General features: G+C 42.8%; 1 protein-coding gene across 2 annotated transcripts in view; it reads right to left on the bottom strand.

The window, feature by feature from the left end:
- Positions 1 to 13,550: 13,550 nt before the first annotated feature.
- BRINP2 (BMP/retinoic acid inducible neural specific 2) overlaps positions 13,551 to 16,203 on the bottom strand; it is a 553,098-nt gene continuing 550,445 nt past the window's right edge. For both annotated transcript variants that reach the window (XM_073593405.1, XM_073593406.1), the window contains one exon: positions 13,551 to 15,280. In XM_073593405.1, the coding sequence (XP_073449506.1) occupies positions 14,167 to 15,280 (1,114 nt within the window). In that variant the 3' untranslated portion in view covers positions 13,551 to 14,166. The remainder of the gene's footprint in view (positions 15,281 to 16,203) is intronic.

The raw sequence follows: 16,203 nt of genomic DNA on the forward strand, positions 1-16,203 counted from the left end.
ACACATCTCTGTCATGCTTCATCCAAAACTATTTAGCCTGGAGATCTTCTGAAAATGTCTGACTTTTCTGACAGGTTGGGGAAATAATTTTTTTTTGCCCCAGATATGTTCGGTTAATAATAAATATGACAACTATCATAGAAACATAAAACCATTAAGTAACTGTGTAATCGGGTGTCTTAGATGCTACTTTTTATGGCTTTGGCAACCATAAAAGTACACTCCAGTCCAACGCAAGAATATAGTGTTTAAACACAAGGGACACAGGGGGTTAATTACGAAAGGCAAACCAACTTTGCACTACAAGTGCACATGGAATTGCAGTTGCTGTAGATCTGAGGGGGACATGAGGAAAATAAAAACAGCATTTTAGCTTGGACATAATTGGATGATAAAATCAGCAGAGCTTCCCCTCATTTCAGATCTTCCCCTCAGATCTACAGCAACTGCACTTCCAAGTGCACTCGTAGTGCAAAGTGGATTTGCCTTTCGTAAATAACCCCCACAGTGTACCTACCTGTTTACTTCACTTTTCATTCTAGCATTGCTTGTGTCGACAAGACCACCTTAAAGTGTAAAGTCCTGTGATAGCCGATAACAAGGTGTCCTCAGATTCCCTGTTCCCAAGGCTACGATTAAGCATGCAGGAGACTGATATATTCATCACTGTGAAAACACTGGAAAGACATGTTTCTAAATACACACACCTATTGTAATTATGCACGCCCCAGGACCACCTCATTTTACTTATGCACAACACCAATGATTCATAAAGTAACACTTCTTATGCATGTCTTGTGCAGGGAGCATTAGGTCTGATGCAGAGGCACATTTGTAGATGCTGTTATTTTAACATACTTTAAATGCTTTTGGAACAGGATATTGTATATGTTATATAAATATTTTTATTGTATATATTATATTGTAATTATTGCTAGCTTTAATAAATAGATAGGAAGGTATATTATATATACTTGTTTTAACTTTTTTTTTTTTGTTTTTTAACATTTCTTCAGTTGCTTCCTGGTATCTGGTCTAGGCCAAAACGACGTCATACATCCCCGGAGTCTTCATGGCCATTTTATTTTTCTTTCATCTAGAGGAGGGGAAGAGGGGCTTTCTCAGCTAAGCACACCCTCCTCCCTGCATGCGAGAGATAAAGGCAGATTGAGTCCAGAAAGTAGATGCTACATGAATCATCTGCCCTTACGTAAGATGGCCATTGCTAGAAATGCTAGGAGGGTGTTTTTCAAAGTGATTTCTGAACAAAAAAGCATGGAGACATGACTGGGTGGGTGAGTATGCTGTTAATATTAAAAATGAATGAAATAGTGTTTTCTGTTTGTTGTGCTCAGGTACATTTTAGTTCTGTATTGACATGAAACCAGTCAGGATTTGTCTTTTTCTCTATGCTTCTGTAGCACCATCCTAGTTAGGTGCTAGATAGGTTAGGTACATTTAGTTACTCTGTAATCAGTGGAACAGCTTGTGATTGCTTTGGTCTGCTCTGTGTTACACTGATTGTGGGTTTGACTGTTCCCCCCTATTTTCTGGAGAGTTGTGGAAAGTACTGGGCTGGGAGAATCATATATATTTACATCGTTACATAGGTAAGGTAGTAGGTAAGGTTGAATAAAGACAATATTCCATCCAGTTCAACCTGTGTAGGTGCACGTGTCAGTGTCTATAATTATTTCCCATATTCCTGTATGTTGTGCTCTTTAAGATGCACATCCAAGAGTCTTTTAAAAATATCCATACTCTCTGCAGCCACCACCAATTGTGGAAGAGCGTTCCACATCCTTATTGCCCTGACAGTGAAAACCCCCTGCACAGTTTAAAATATCCATACTCTCTGCAGCCACCACCAATTGTGGAAGAGCGTTCCACATCCTTATTGCCCTGACAGTGAAAACCCCCTGCGCAGTGGTTAAACCAATACTCCTCCAATCTCATTGTGTGTCTCCATGTTCTTTTACACTCCTTGAGACGGAATAGTATTTTTCCTATGCTGGGATCGCCATTGAGGTATTTGTAAATCACTATCATGTCCCCTATCAATCGGCGTTTCTCCAGCGAAAATAGATTTTGGATTTTTAGATTTAGTGTTTGCAGTCGTTTCTCGTAATCGAGGTCCTCCAGTCCCCTCATTCGTTTTGTTGCCCTTCTTTGGACTCTCTCCAGTTCCAGCACATCCCTTCTGAGGACTGGTGACCAGAACCGGACAGAATACTCCAGACGTGGCCTAACCAGAGTTTTTTAGAAAGTGGCAAGATTATAGTTTTATCCCTGGAGTATATCCCCTTTTTTATGCATGCTAATATTCTGTCAGCTTTGGCAGCCGCAGCTTGACACTGCATAAGATTACTCAATCTGTCATCTACTAGGACCCCCACATCTTTCTCCATCCTTGATTCCCCCAGCAGTTCTCCCCCTAGTGAGTAGTTTGCATTTACGTTTTTTGCCCCCAAGTGCATTACTTTACATTTTTCCACATTAAACCTCATTTGCCATGTATTTGCCCGCTACATTATTTTGTTCTGGTCTCTCTGTAAAATTTCTATATCCTGATGTGAAGTTATTGCCTTGCTTATTGTTGTGTCATTTGCAAAAACTGAGATTGAGCTATTTATCCCATCCTCTATATCATTTATGAATACATTGAATAGAATTGGTCCCAAGACAGAACCTTGAGGTACCCCACTTACCACTCCAGACCAGTCTGAGTACATGTTATTCATCACCACCCTTTGGACACGCCCCTGTAACCAATTTTTTACCCAAGAACAGACCTTATGGTCGACGCCTGCGAACCTCAGCTTGTAGATTAAGCATTTATGGGGGACTGTATCGAATGCCTTTGCTAAATCCATGTACACTAAGTCCACAGGCATCCCCCTATCTAGATTGCAGCTCACTTCCTTGTAGAATGTTAGCAGATTGGTCTAGCAAGAACGACTTTTCTCAAACCCATGCTGATTATTACTAATGATATTTTTTACTCAGTACATTTTTGGATATAGTCCCTTATCATCCCCTCCAATAATTTACCAATGGTTGATGGTAGGCTGACTGGCCTGTAGTTTCCAGGGATTTGCCTCTCTCCTTTTTTCAATATTGTTACCACATTGACTTTTCTCCAATCAGCTGGTACCAATCCTGTCAGTATGCTGTCCACAAAGATTAGGAACAATGGTCTGGCTATAACCTGATTGAGTTCTCTGAGGACGCTCGGGTGTAAGCCATCTGGTCCTGGTGATTTATTTGTATTAGGTTTATCAAGTTTTTCCTTCACTCCGGGGTCTGTTAGCCACAAGGGTCCTGTGATGTGTCACTAACAGTACTGTCATGGTCGGTATACCCCTCCTTTTCCTGCGTAAAGACTGAGGAAAAGAAGGCATTTATTACAGTTGTCTTCTCTGTGTCATCCGTAACCATCCTCCCATCCTCATCTTTTATGTGGGCAATGTGCTCGGATTTTGCCTTTTTACTGTTAATGTATCTAAAAAATTTCTTTGGATTTTTTTTTTTACTCTCCTCCGCTATATATTTCTTGTAGTCTTGTTTGGCTGCCCTGATTGCATTCTTACACTTCTTATTGCATTCATTGTAGTGTTGGAATGCTGACGGTGACCCATCCCTTATATTGTTTAACCGCTTGCTGCCCGCCGGCTGTCATATGACAGCCAGGCGACGCGGCTCTCGTTCTGGGAGGACGTCATAAGACGCCCTCACTTTCCCTAACCCCCAGGGGGCTCACTGGGCACCCGATGTGCGTGCCCGGCACACGCAATTGCCCGGTAACACGGCAGGACATGGATCTGTGTGTGTAAACACACAGATCCACGTCCTGTCAGAGAGGAGAGGAGACCAATCTGTGTTCTCAATACAGAGCAACACAGATCGGTCTCCTCCCCTTGTGAGTCCCCTCCCCCTTCAATTAGAAACATTCCCTAGGAACACAGTTAACCCCTCTAGTGTTAAACCCTTCCCTGCCAGTCACATTTATACAGTAATCAATGCATTTTTATAGCACGGATCGCTGTATAAATGTGAATGGTCACAAAAATGTGTGAAAATTGTCCGATGTGTCCGCCACAATATCGCAGTCACAATAAAATTCGCAGATCACCGCCATGACTAGTAAAAAAGAAAATAATAAAAATGCTATAAATCTATCCCCTATTTTGTAGACGCTATAACTTTTGCGCAAACCAATCAATATACGCTTATTGCGATTTTTTTTACCAAAAATATGTAGAAGAATAAGTATCGGCCTAAACTGAGGAAAAAATTTGTTTAAAAAAAAAAATGGATATTTATTATAACAAAAAGTAAAAAATATTGTGTTTTTTTTCAAACTTGTCCCTCTTCTTTTGTTTATAGTGCAAAAAATAAAAACCGCAGATGTGATCAAATACCACCAAAATAATGCTCTATTTGTGGGAAAAAAATAACAAAAATTTCATTTGGGTACAGTGTTGTATGACCGCGCAATTGTCATTCAAAGTGTGACAGCGCTGAAAGCTGAAAAATGGCTTGGGCAGGAAGGGGGTTAAAATGCCCTGTATTGAGATGGTTAAAGGCCATTTTTTCTCCTTTTAATGAGGCTTTTTACATTATGGTTTAGCCACCCAGGTTTCACGTTCGCTCTTCTATATGTATTGCCCATTGGAATGCACTGTGTGATACCTTTGTTTAATATGCTCTTAAAGCATTCCCATTTTTGTCCCGTGTTCAGTGCATCTAGGATTTGGTCCCAAATGATGTCATGTAGTAATGACTGTAGTTCAGAAAAATTGGCTCGTTTGAAATTTAGTGTTCTTGTGCTACCCTCGTGCCTCCTTTTTCTATGTTTTACTGTGACAGACCTAGCCGGGAAAGAGACTTTTGGAGGGGACTGTATGCTAGCCTCTTGCCGATCGATCGGGGTCCCTTGCATTTGGGGGAACGGTGCTCTTTGTGAGCTGTATGCCTGGGGACCCTTGAGGTGGTATTACTGTGGATTCGGATCCTGGTCCCCCAGGACACACAGACTCTGGGGACCCTGGATTTGCCATATTGGAATAGTGGCTGATTCATAATGCTGGGACAGATACTGTTAGGAGATGCTGATGTAAATTCCAACACCTGTCTGTCTATTGTCTGCTAAAATGTGTATTGTAAATAAGTCTACTATGGGATCTAAGAGTCATTAGATCCCCATTGTTATTTGTGTTAATTAACTCTGCTATTATGTGAAGAAGAGTCTATGTTGATTGTGATAATGTTGATTGGATTTTCTGAACTACAAGACGGCCAGTCTGGCCTAAAAGTCATGTCTGAGTCATCTAGGCTGTCTAAAGGGATTAGTTAATTAGCTCATGTTAATTAGGTTAATTAGGTTACAGCTGTATTGTTAGAGTAATATGAGCAGGAGGTCTGCACCTCCACTTTTAGTGTATAAAAGCCTGTATTTTGTCAATAAAGAGAGATTCCCGGTTGAACTTACATACAGCCTGCCTGGTGTTTGTTCTGAGCTATCACAACTGGACTAGAACGGCACAGAGATGTAGTTCTAGTCCCGGAGCATCGGATGACCGAACAATCAGAAGTTGCGATCTGCAATCTGATTCTATAGCTGCAGAGGAGTGTCGGGAGAGTGGAACCGAGTGAGCAAGGGGCTCATTACATTGGATTTGCTCTCCAGTTACTGGGACACTCCAAACCAGCCTGCAGGAGAGCCACGCTGAAAGACTTACTTGAGAACCGTGGAGGGAATGGTGGGATCGTGCTTCCTTGCCGTGAACACATCCAAACCATCACCTGGATCCAAGGTAGCAGGATAGCAGGAGAGGAGAAATACCAGCCACCATGGATGAGGAATTCAGAAGGGGTTGCGAGAGGAGATACAGCACAGAGGACCAGTATCAGAGCAGGTCCTGCTAGGATGGTGTGATTCTGTCCGCTGTGAGCTCTGGAAGGAAGCGCTAGCCCGTGAGCAGCGACACCAGGGAAAAGTTCTCCCCTCCGTCCATGTGAGGTACTGGTCGCAGTATGAAGTGCGAATGCTGTTTTTGGGGGAACAGCCGAACCAGGAGTGGACAGCCGAGTTAAGCAGGCTGATCCGGGCAGAAATGCAGTTGGACGAGAGCTACAGAGCCCTCCAGTGGTATGTAGCCCAAGTGTGCCCATGGATAGCGGATGACAGCCCCACGGAAGGCTTTGACTATGATGGCCTGGGATTGTTATACTGGAGGCTGTCCAGGGACCCTGACTTTGGAAGTGATCGGGAGTGGCATTTGGAGGAAATAATGGAGCACAGAGAGCGGAGACTGAATGTCTCAGAAGTGCACTGGGCACTGGAAGATTTGGAGTTTCTGGCCGTTCAGGAATGGGAGTTGGAGATCGCCTACAAACAGCTGTTAGACTCTGCTCAGCAGCAGGGTGGTGCTCCCTTTGCCTGGGACTATCAGGAAATACCAGTTGACAACTCTGAAATCCTAGCTGAAGAGTTGACAATGTGGCAGAGTAACGGTGTATTTTGCCAACCTGCACCCGCAGCTATGGAGGCGGAGGTCTTATGGCGGATGCAGCAAGTGCTGACTGACCTTGATGAACCTGTTTCTGCATTGGATGATCTTGGATGGAGGAATGTGCCTGTGCAGCAGAATGCCAGAGAATCGGCAGTGGAAAATCTGAAGATTGCCGTCCCCAAACCTGAAGTGCTGACAACAGGGCAGAGCTCTGCTAACCTCTGCCCAGCAATGATAGCATCTTCTGGGTTCCACGGAGAGGAGATGGTGAACCTTTATCCCCAGACACCAGTTGCAGAGACAGGGGATTTGATAGACTTTTCTGCTAAGGAAGAACAACCTGGTGAGCCTCCAGCAGAAGAGGAGCTGTTATTAGGGCCAAACTTCACTATGCTCTGCCCAGCACCAACAGAAGTATCTGTGAAGTTACAAGGAACTTCCCCAGCTGAAGCGCTGGCAACCGGACAGAGGGTCCAAGATCTCTGCCCTACACCTGCGGCGGTTCCGGAGGCTCAGGGTGAGAAGGAGGTGGTCACTTCCCAGGAGCAGATCAGGATACAGGGGGAGAAGGGAAAGGAGGTGTTCGTCATCCCATCCCAACAGTTAGCCGGAGCAGATGGTGTGGGGTTTCCAGCAGAAGGGCTGGCAACAGGGCCGAGTACTGCTGGACTCTGCCCTCAACTAACAGAGGATGGATGTCCTGTGAAGGTTGATGGGACTTCAGTCTCCACCTGTATACCCCAGGGATGCTGGGCAGTCGGCCCAGATCCCCAACAGCATGACGGAGTGAGCCCAGACACCCTGTCTTCTCTCCAGCGGCAGAAAGGACTCTAGGGAGGAGGGCCAGTCCAGGCCTCTCCCCAGCGGCAGATATGTTCTCTGAGAGAGGCAGAGGTTGGCCGGGTGAGTAATGCTTTGTTTGGAACAATTTGTTTGGGGTACTGTGTGGGTACAGGCATTAGAGGACTGGAACTACTGACTAACTTCGGAGTCAAACCGTCTGGGGTCTCCTCCTATGTTAGTCTCCTGCCGAAAGGGGAGAAATGTGACAGACCTAGCCGGGAAAGAGACTTTTGGAGGGGACTGTATGCTAGCCTCTTGCCGATCGATCGGGGGTCCTTGCATTTGGGGGAACGGTGCTCTTTGTGAGCTGTATGCCTGGGGACCCTTGAGGTGGTATCACTGTGGATTCGGGTCCTGGTCCCCCAGGACACACAGACTCTGAGGACCCTGGATTTGCCATATTGGAATAGTGGCTGATTCATAATGCTGGGACAGATACTGTTAGGAGATGCTGATGTAAATTCCAACACCTGTCTGTCTATTGTCTGCTAAAATGTGTATTGTAAATAAGTCTACTATGGGATCTAAGAGTCATTAGATCCCCATTGTTATTTGTGTTAATTAACTCTGCTATTGTGGGAAGAAGAGTCTGTTGATTGTGATAATGTTGATTGGATTTTCTGAACTACAAGACGGCCAGTCTGGCCTAAAAGTCATGTCTGAGTCATCTAGGCTGACTAAAGGGATTAGTTAATTAGCTCATGTTAATTAGGTTAATTAGGTTACAGCTGTATTGTTAGAGTAATATGAGCAGGAGGTCTGCACCTCCACTTTTAGTGTATAAAAGCCTATATTTTGTCAATAAAGAGAGATTCCTGGTTGAACTTACATACAGCCTGCCTGGTGTTTGTTCTGAGCTATCGCAACTGGACTAGAACAGCACAGAGCTGTAGTTCTAGTCCCCGAGCATCGGATGACCGAACAATCAGAAGTTGCGATCTGCAATCTGATTCTATAGCTGCAGAGGAGTGTCGGGAGAGTGGAACCGAGCGAGCAAGGGGCTCGTTACATTTACGTTAAATGTGATCATCCTATGATCCCAAGTTTTCCCGTATTTCCACATCTGAGATCAGACTAGGATCATTCGTAATTAATAAATCTAACAGAGCATTCTTTATAGTTGGGGAATCCACCAATTGGGACATGAAATTGTCCTGTAAGACATTCATGAAATGACGGGCCTTTAATGAGTGAGCTGTCCCCTTTGCCCAGTCAATATCGGGATAATTAAAGTCCCCCATTATGACGACATTTCCTTGCCTTACTGCCATTTCTAACTGTGATAGTAGGTCCTGCTCCTCCTCCTCCTTCAGGTTCGGGGGCCTATAACATACCCCCACTATTAATTTCCCACATACTTCTCTTTGAAGTTCTACCCATATTGATTCCACCCTCCCCCCCCCGTCCCATTCACAATGTCGCTCCTCTCTACCACCCTTGCATCATTTTTAACCTATAGACACAACCCTCCCCCTTTTCTACCTTCCCTGTCTTTCCAATACAAGGAGTATCCTTGGATATTTGCCAGCCAATCGTGTTATACCCACAAAATCCTCCTCATGTAGAAGCAGCTCTGGTTCCTCCATTTTGTTAGCTAGGCTCCTAGCATTTGTGTATGCGCCTCTCAGCATTGTATGGGTGCATATTAACTTCCTCTTAGTTTTCCTCGGGCTTTGTTTTCGAATTGTCCTTGCATTCACCCCGGGATTGAAAGTTACAGCTGTATTATCACTACTTACTCCACTATTACACTCTGTTCTATGCTCACTGCCTGCTATTGTGCCTCTGAATCAAATCAACAGTTTGATTACTTATGTGGTGTCAGACAATCCCTGAGGGAGGATGCCCAGTAGGCGGCTGGGAGAGTGCATAAATATGTTGAGGCCTAGAACAGAGATTCTTGTTCAGGAGTAGAAGTTCCCATTCTGAAGGACTGTGCTTCTTTTTTTGCTCTGCTCATCAAGGTCAAAGTTGTAATAGCTCTCCGGTGCCCTCCGCCGCTTACTGGAACCTTCGATAGCGGCAGGGGCAATCAGATGCTTCTCCTTCCTGGGTATGGAGACGAGTGAGGTGAAGATGGCCTCCACCCCTCTCCATACCATTGCAGGACAGAACGTCACTTCCGCCCATAGCTCTTAAAGGGCCATTTTTTTATATTGCATTTTAGTGTAAATATGAGATCTGAGACCCCAGATCTCATATTTAAGAGGTCCTGTCATGCTTTTTTTCTATTACAAGGGATGTGTACATTCCTTGCAATAGGAATAAAAGGGACAAAATTTATTTTTAAAAAGATAAATGTAAAACATTTTAAACGCACCCTGTCCCGCCGAGCTTGCGTGCAGAAGTGAATGCATATGCGAGTAGTGCCACACATGTGAGGTATTACTGCGAACGGTAGAGTGAGAGTTATAATTCTAGCCCTAGACCTCCTCTGTAACTCAAAACATGCAACCTGTAGAATGTTTTAAACGTCACTTATGGAGATTTTTAAGGGCAAAAGTTTGTCGCCATTCCATGAGCGGGCGCAATTTTGAAGCGTGACATGTTTGGTATCAATTTACTTGGTGTAACATTATCTTTCATAATATATTTTTTAATTCAAAAAAGTGTATTTTTTCCCAAAAAAGTTTGCTTGTAAGACCGCTGCACAAATACGGTGTGACAGAAAGTATTGCAACGACCGGCATTTGATTCTCGATTGTTTTAGGGGAAAAAATGTATAATGTTTGAGGGTTCTAAGTAATTTTCTAGCAAAAAAAACTGTTTTTAACTTGTAAACAACATCTCAGAAAGAGGCTTGGTCCTTAAGTGGTTAAAGCATCTTAAAAGAACCTTGGGACCATTCAGTGGGCCCTTTCGGGGGTGAGCACTACACTCCTTTTAAAGGAGACTGTGTTTTACAAAGAGTTGTTCCTAGTAGCAATGCCTAATAATATATACATCCTCGGTAATCCAAGTGGGATAGTAAAGTGGCAGTGTATTGTTGGTTTGATTATTTAGGGCAATAGTCCCATCATGGCACACTAAAGACTTGCAAGTAAAAAAAAAAAAAAAAATCTCCAATGACTTACCTTCATTTTTGTTTTTACTGTTATTTATATCTGCATTCCTGCAACAGATGTTAAGATGACAATCCACGTTCTAGGTCACCTATCCTTTCTCGCCAGGCTTCCAGTGATGAAACCAGAAGTAATGCAGAAACCTTAGAGAAGTGGCACAGCATTCCTCAGAGTATAAAATGTAATGGAAACCATTATGGAAATGACTATCAGTGCCGGTTCACACTTGTGCAATGCAGGAACCCTGTGAATCCACTGCACCCCAGTTCACACTGCCATATGCGAACTGCTGGGAGTGTCAAAATATTGTTAATGACACCTCCATTTCAACTCGCATATCGCACTGTGAACTGACAATTTGGACATGAATCGGATCACATGAGTGTGAACACCCATACGATCCGATTCTGGTGCTGACCAAAAAAAAGCGTCCTGTGCTAGTTTGGTCTGAATGCTATGCGATATCAGCCATACTATCTGTATGGCTGAAATCGCATTGCACGGACATCGCATGTGATTTGCACTGCAGTGCAGTGCGAATCACATGCGATCTTGCAGAGCGCAGAAGCGTGAACCGGCACTAAATCTTTGATGCTTAAAAAAAACCTGAAGTATTTACATAAAGTTATGGCCAAACAATTAGGGGCATTCTTTTAAAGCAGTGAATGTGGCTTTCACCAAACATTTACAGGTGGTGATTTATTCACTGTCATTTAAATACATGTACGTGGAAAATGTCAGCTGCATTGAATGTTTGGTGGATGACAGTTTCACTTCTTTAAAAATATGCTTCTTAAAGTATATTGAAACCTTAAAGGATAAGTTCACCTTTTGGGATATGTTGCATGTTCCACCAGTATTTAGGGTGGGGCATGTAACATGTTTCAGCTCCTGCCGCCTTTTTCCCTGATCCCCCTCTCAGCGTGACAGCGGGAGGGGGTATTTTCCCTGGACCCACTGTCACAATTCAAAAACAGTGAGGCCGTGCAGGGATCCACCCACATAGCCACATCATTCATTCACAGTTTTCTGTGAATGGATGACCTACAAGTACACCACGGCAGACGGCTTATAGTTCTGCATAAGCTGCAAGGGCACTGATGAGCTCCCTTGTAGTTCATTTGCAAGTCCTGCTGTAACCGTTATTTATTTATTATTTATTTTTTGTTCATCCTGTGTTACATCTCAGTGTTTTTCGTCTCCTGTAGGCTCATCAAAGCCACTTCCTGTGTACTTAAACTCCAGCGATTGTTACATGGTATTTCTCAGGATGGGTTTCTTCATTATGACAACAGTGGATCATGTCTGTATAATATGTGTTGAAATGGCTGTTGGGGACCAGGACAGAATGTTGTCATCCTATAATTGGAAGTGCCTAAACAAGGACCTTCATGGCATGATCACCAGGCATTATTTTAATTAAAACTGCTGATTTAAAAAAAAAAAAAAAAAAAAAAAAAAATTATTTTTGAAATTACATTAACATGTTAAAGCATGTATGTGATTTTAGTTTTTGGGTTTACACCCACTTTATAGTGCACAATATTACCAGGTCTTTGTTAGTTGGTTTAGTGTCCAAAATTACAGTCTGATACATTGCTGGTTTAGTTGTTTCCAATTAACAGCAAATTATTTGTATCTCTATGTATGAACAGAATTCTGATCTGCTCTCATTTGTCTGAGATTCTTGTTCAGAAGCCAGGGTATCATTAGTAATGATATCCCAAAACTAGTGTAGGTCCTCAATTTTCTAGGTCATTGCAATGATTAAGCACAGGAGTGTGAAACGCGTTTGCTGATCTCTTGGGAGTCTTATGTGATTGGCATGTCTTTGCTTTTAATGGATTCATAATAAAGAACTGATTTTATCCACTGGAAGTGCCACCATCTCTCTTTTCTTACTGTTGTGGACTTGGTTGCAGTGGAGGATCTCACAGGTCACCTTGTGAGCGGTGCGCCCTTCCAGCTTCCTTTTGTGTGTTAGGCATACCCACAGTTTTCATTATAGAAAAGGGGAAGAAGCTGATTCAAGAAATTTTGTAATTCAATTGGTGCCTCTTCAAAAAAGCAATTCTGCCCAAAATGGATCTTTACTGCCATATCCACAGGCCTGGGCATGGCCTAGAAATTGCACCAATAATGGTCTTTCTGGGGCATGGGCCTGCCAGATGCCTGGACCAGCAGAGGTTCAAGCACTCCCCTCTCCATCCAGAATAAAAACCCATTTTGAGTGGAGTTGCTCTTTACAAAATTGACAAACATTTTGGAAAGTATCTGGGAAGATAAGAAGCAAAAGTATCCAGGAAGAAAATGAATTACAACTCAGGGCCTTGTATTTAAATAAAGACCAAGGATCGAGAAGAGAGTAGGTAAATTGATGCTGTAATACAGAAAGGTCTACAAAGCTTTCTAGTCTTTATTGAGCCCTCTTTGAGATACAAATATCTGAAAACACATGGCCACAGGTAGGTTATAAATCACCTTATGGCACATTTAAAGAAATGGGAGTTTTCGTGCCGAATGGCTTAGAAAATAACCAATAATCTTTTGTCATGCTCAACAGTGCATAATTAGTTCAACCCGTGTCCATTAATAGAAAGTATTTACTATATGCCAATACCAGCTCGTCTGACCTTGAAGAAGCCATATTATCTCTGCTAGGCTTACAAACACTTATTTTAACATAGGCTTTATTCTCGAGACAGTCGCTCAATGAGCTTGCTTCCCTGGTACAGCTCTGCATTCATTACCAGGTTTCCATACAGATTAAATATTACTAAATTGCATCGGGGACTAGAAGGCTGCCTTCTCGTGTTGTCTTAAGCCCATACACACAAAAGACCTGGGTATTTGTAAACACGCACTAAACCCTGTGTCCACAGACAACCGCAGAATGTGTACTTATTCAAAACATCAACACACACTGGTCACTGGAAAGTCTTGTATTATTATTTTTCTTTTTTGTCTTGTGCTTTTTTTGCCAGTTTTTGCAAATTCAAAATTATGACCTTTTACAAGCTCCATTAACCCCCTTTGTACCAGATGACACGCACCCCCGAATGTGTCACTGGTGACAATAATAAGGCTTTAGGAGATAGTTGGATAGGTATACTGTTAGGTAAACTAACAGTGAAACAGATAAATACCCAGTTCTATAGAATTTTAAACGCCCATGTACATTTAAATTTGACACTTTAAAATAATCCTGTTTCTACATGTTTATTTTTCTCTAGTTAGGTTTTTTCCCCCCCTTGGCTCATCTTGCCACATTATACGACCAATTCTTCGACTGTCTTTCCATATTAAAAGACAAGGAAACATGTTGTCATTAGGAGGTTCCTCTTAATATGGCTTAAGCTGTGATGTCTTTTTGAGTTCCCATAGCTCTTTGGAATTCACAGCTTTGTCTCCAGCTTGGGCACTCTTGGCTTGCCAGAAGAGACTGCATAAATAATGACATTCATCAACATGTCACTGAAGGCTGAACATCATTCAGGTTGCACAATTAAATTTAGAAAGCATTGACTATATTAACATATAACATTTTTTTTCCATTGCATCCTTTTGTTTGGCAAATGTAACCATTTTGGGACTCTCCCGCTCCAGTACAAAGATAGTGCAGAGCCAAGGACTACTGAAGTGGTAAGAACAGACTTCACAAAAGGAAGACACTGTACATGATTCTCGAGCCTGATTAGGCCTTTGTTATGTATCAAAGGAGCTAAAGAATGAACTAGTAGGAACTTTTAGCTGCAGAGCTTCGTCGTCTCGTACGTGGAGCCATTAGGAAGCTGACTGCTGAATACAGAAAGCTGGGCTTGTATCCTTCCCACCTCATTGCTGCTCATTTTCAGCCGGTGTCGTAGTAAGCAGCTAAACAGATCCAACTTACGGGCACCAGGTGGGGAAAGGAAATTGACACGTTTCCTCAACTCTTGCATTTCCATGAGTGCTCCTTCTCTGGATCCAGGCTGCTCAAGTTTTTGAGCCAAGCCCCTGATTGCCTCTGGATCAAAGGGCACGCTATAACCAAAAGCATGAAGACCATCAATACGAACATACTCAGGGTCTCCCAATTTATCATCCAAAGTCTGTTTGTCAGTCCATTCTGCTGAATCTTCCTCTCCCTCTTCCTCAAGAGGATTGCTCCTCATGTAAAAATGTACAGTCTCAAAAAATGACCGCCACCGATGACCTAATATCAAAGTCCAGTTCTGGCAGCGGTCTCCTCCTTCCATGTCCCAAGTTTTCTCCCAACTTGGATACCCTTGTTCCCCGGCAGGCAATAGCCAGCTTTCTGAGTGGCTTCCTCCAAAGGGGTTAACATACACTGTTACTTGTGGATCTCTGGTCCCATTCCCAGCAAGACAGAGGCGCATTGAAAGTCCTAGAAGCATATGCAACTGCCTTGGCCAGTGCTTGTTGCTCTTGCAGGTAAGCAGCATACGCTTCCTGCCTCCCATCTGAAACCACATGCCAAGTCGTAGATCTCCAGAAATAAAGAATGCTGGGGCTCTCAAACGTCCATCCTGCTTCAGGAGCAAGTATTTCACCTCCAAGTCCTGAAGGCTACCTTCTGTCCCAAGGTAAGGTTCTGAGGACTCAGGCACTGAAGGCACACACAGGCCTTGAGCTGAGAGAGTGTATCCAGGGTTGCAGCTGGCACACTGAGCATGAAGTACTGTTGAACAGAGGGAACACAAGGGACCTGGTCCCTGTATGCAAGGTATGTTCTCCTGGCAGTTGGGATGCTGGAAAGTGCAGGTACAACTGTGGGAGGCCTCTAGAAATGTGCCTGGCACAAGAGAGGCACTACAGTACAGAAGAGACTGAATCCGATGCCACCAATACGATACAGATCTGTAGAAAAAAACAAAAAAAAATTACTATTCACTTAAATTTAAAATCATTATATAATATAATACTACAGTTATAGATATATATGCATATTCAGTAAAGCAGCGCAAAAAAGGAAAATGTAAAAAATGCAGTACCCCATATCAATCAATCATATTTCAGTTAAATAATGTTAGAAAGGTCAAATATCAGTTTTGATTAGATGCTATGGATTACTGTACATTGTAATTTGTACTTTAATTTAATGAAAATGTCTTTGGAGGGCCACATTTTCTCTCATGGGGATGCAGAGGTGTTCCATGCATCCCATGGAGGGAGGTTATTTTCCAGGGGCAGGGGCAGATTGTAAAGATGCTGTAAAGTATCCAGTTGTGGTTTTCCAGGGGCAGGGTCAGATTGTAAAGATGCTGTAAAGTATCCAGTTGTGGTTTTCCAGGGGCAGGGTCAGATTGTAAAGATGCTGTAAAGTATCCAGTTGTGGTAACATTATGTGACACACACAATATTTCCACAACTGGATCCTGGCTGCCAAATTTCTAATGTTCGCTGCAAGGTAAATGCTGCATAGTGTCTAATTTGTTGCTATTGTCTCCCAGATAATACACTTTCATGTTTATTTCAAGATTAATCCTGCCCAGTTTCTCCTTCTTATACTGCAACCTAACCGAGCTGCTCACGTGCTATGCAGCCAAGTCTCTATTTTTGAAAATTTGGGGAATAATTAGGGATTTGAAGATGGGGAGGGATTTGGGGAATTTAGGGTTGTGGCTCTGATGTGTTTTTTGCACTACGTATTCACATATTTAATAAACTCTTAAGACAATGCAGGGGTTCTGCAAAAAAAGAAGCCCTCAAACTATACAGTGAAACTGTTTTGCCAGTAAATAATTTGTACAATGTTGATGGCTGTAGCTTTATTTTTCATA

This window comes from Aquarana catesbeiana, linkage group LG07 (genome assembly GCF_042186555.1).
Source record: "Aquarana catesbeiana isolate 2022-GZ linkage group LG07, ASM4218655v1, whole genome shotgun sequence".
NCBI classification, from domain to species: Eukaryota; Metazoa; Chordata; class Amphibia; order Anura; family Ranidae; genus Aquarana; species Aquarana catesbeiana.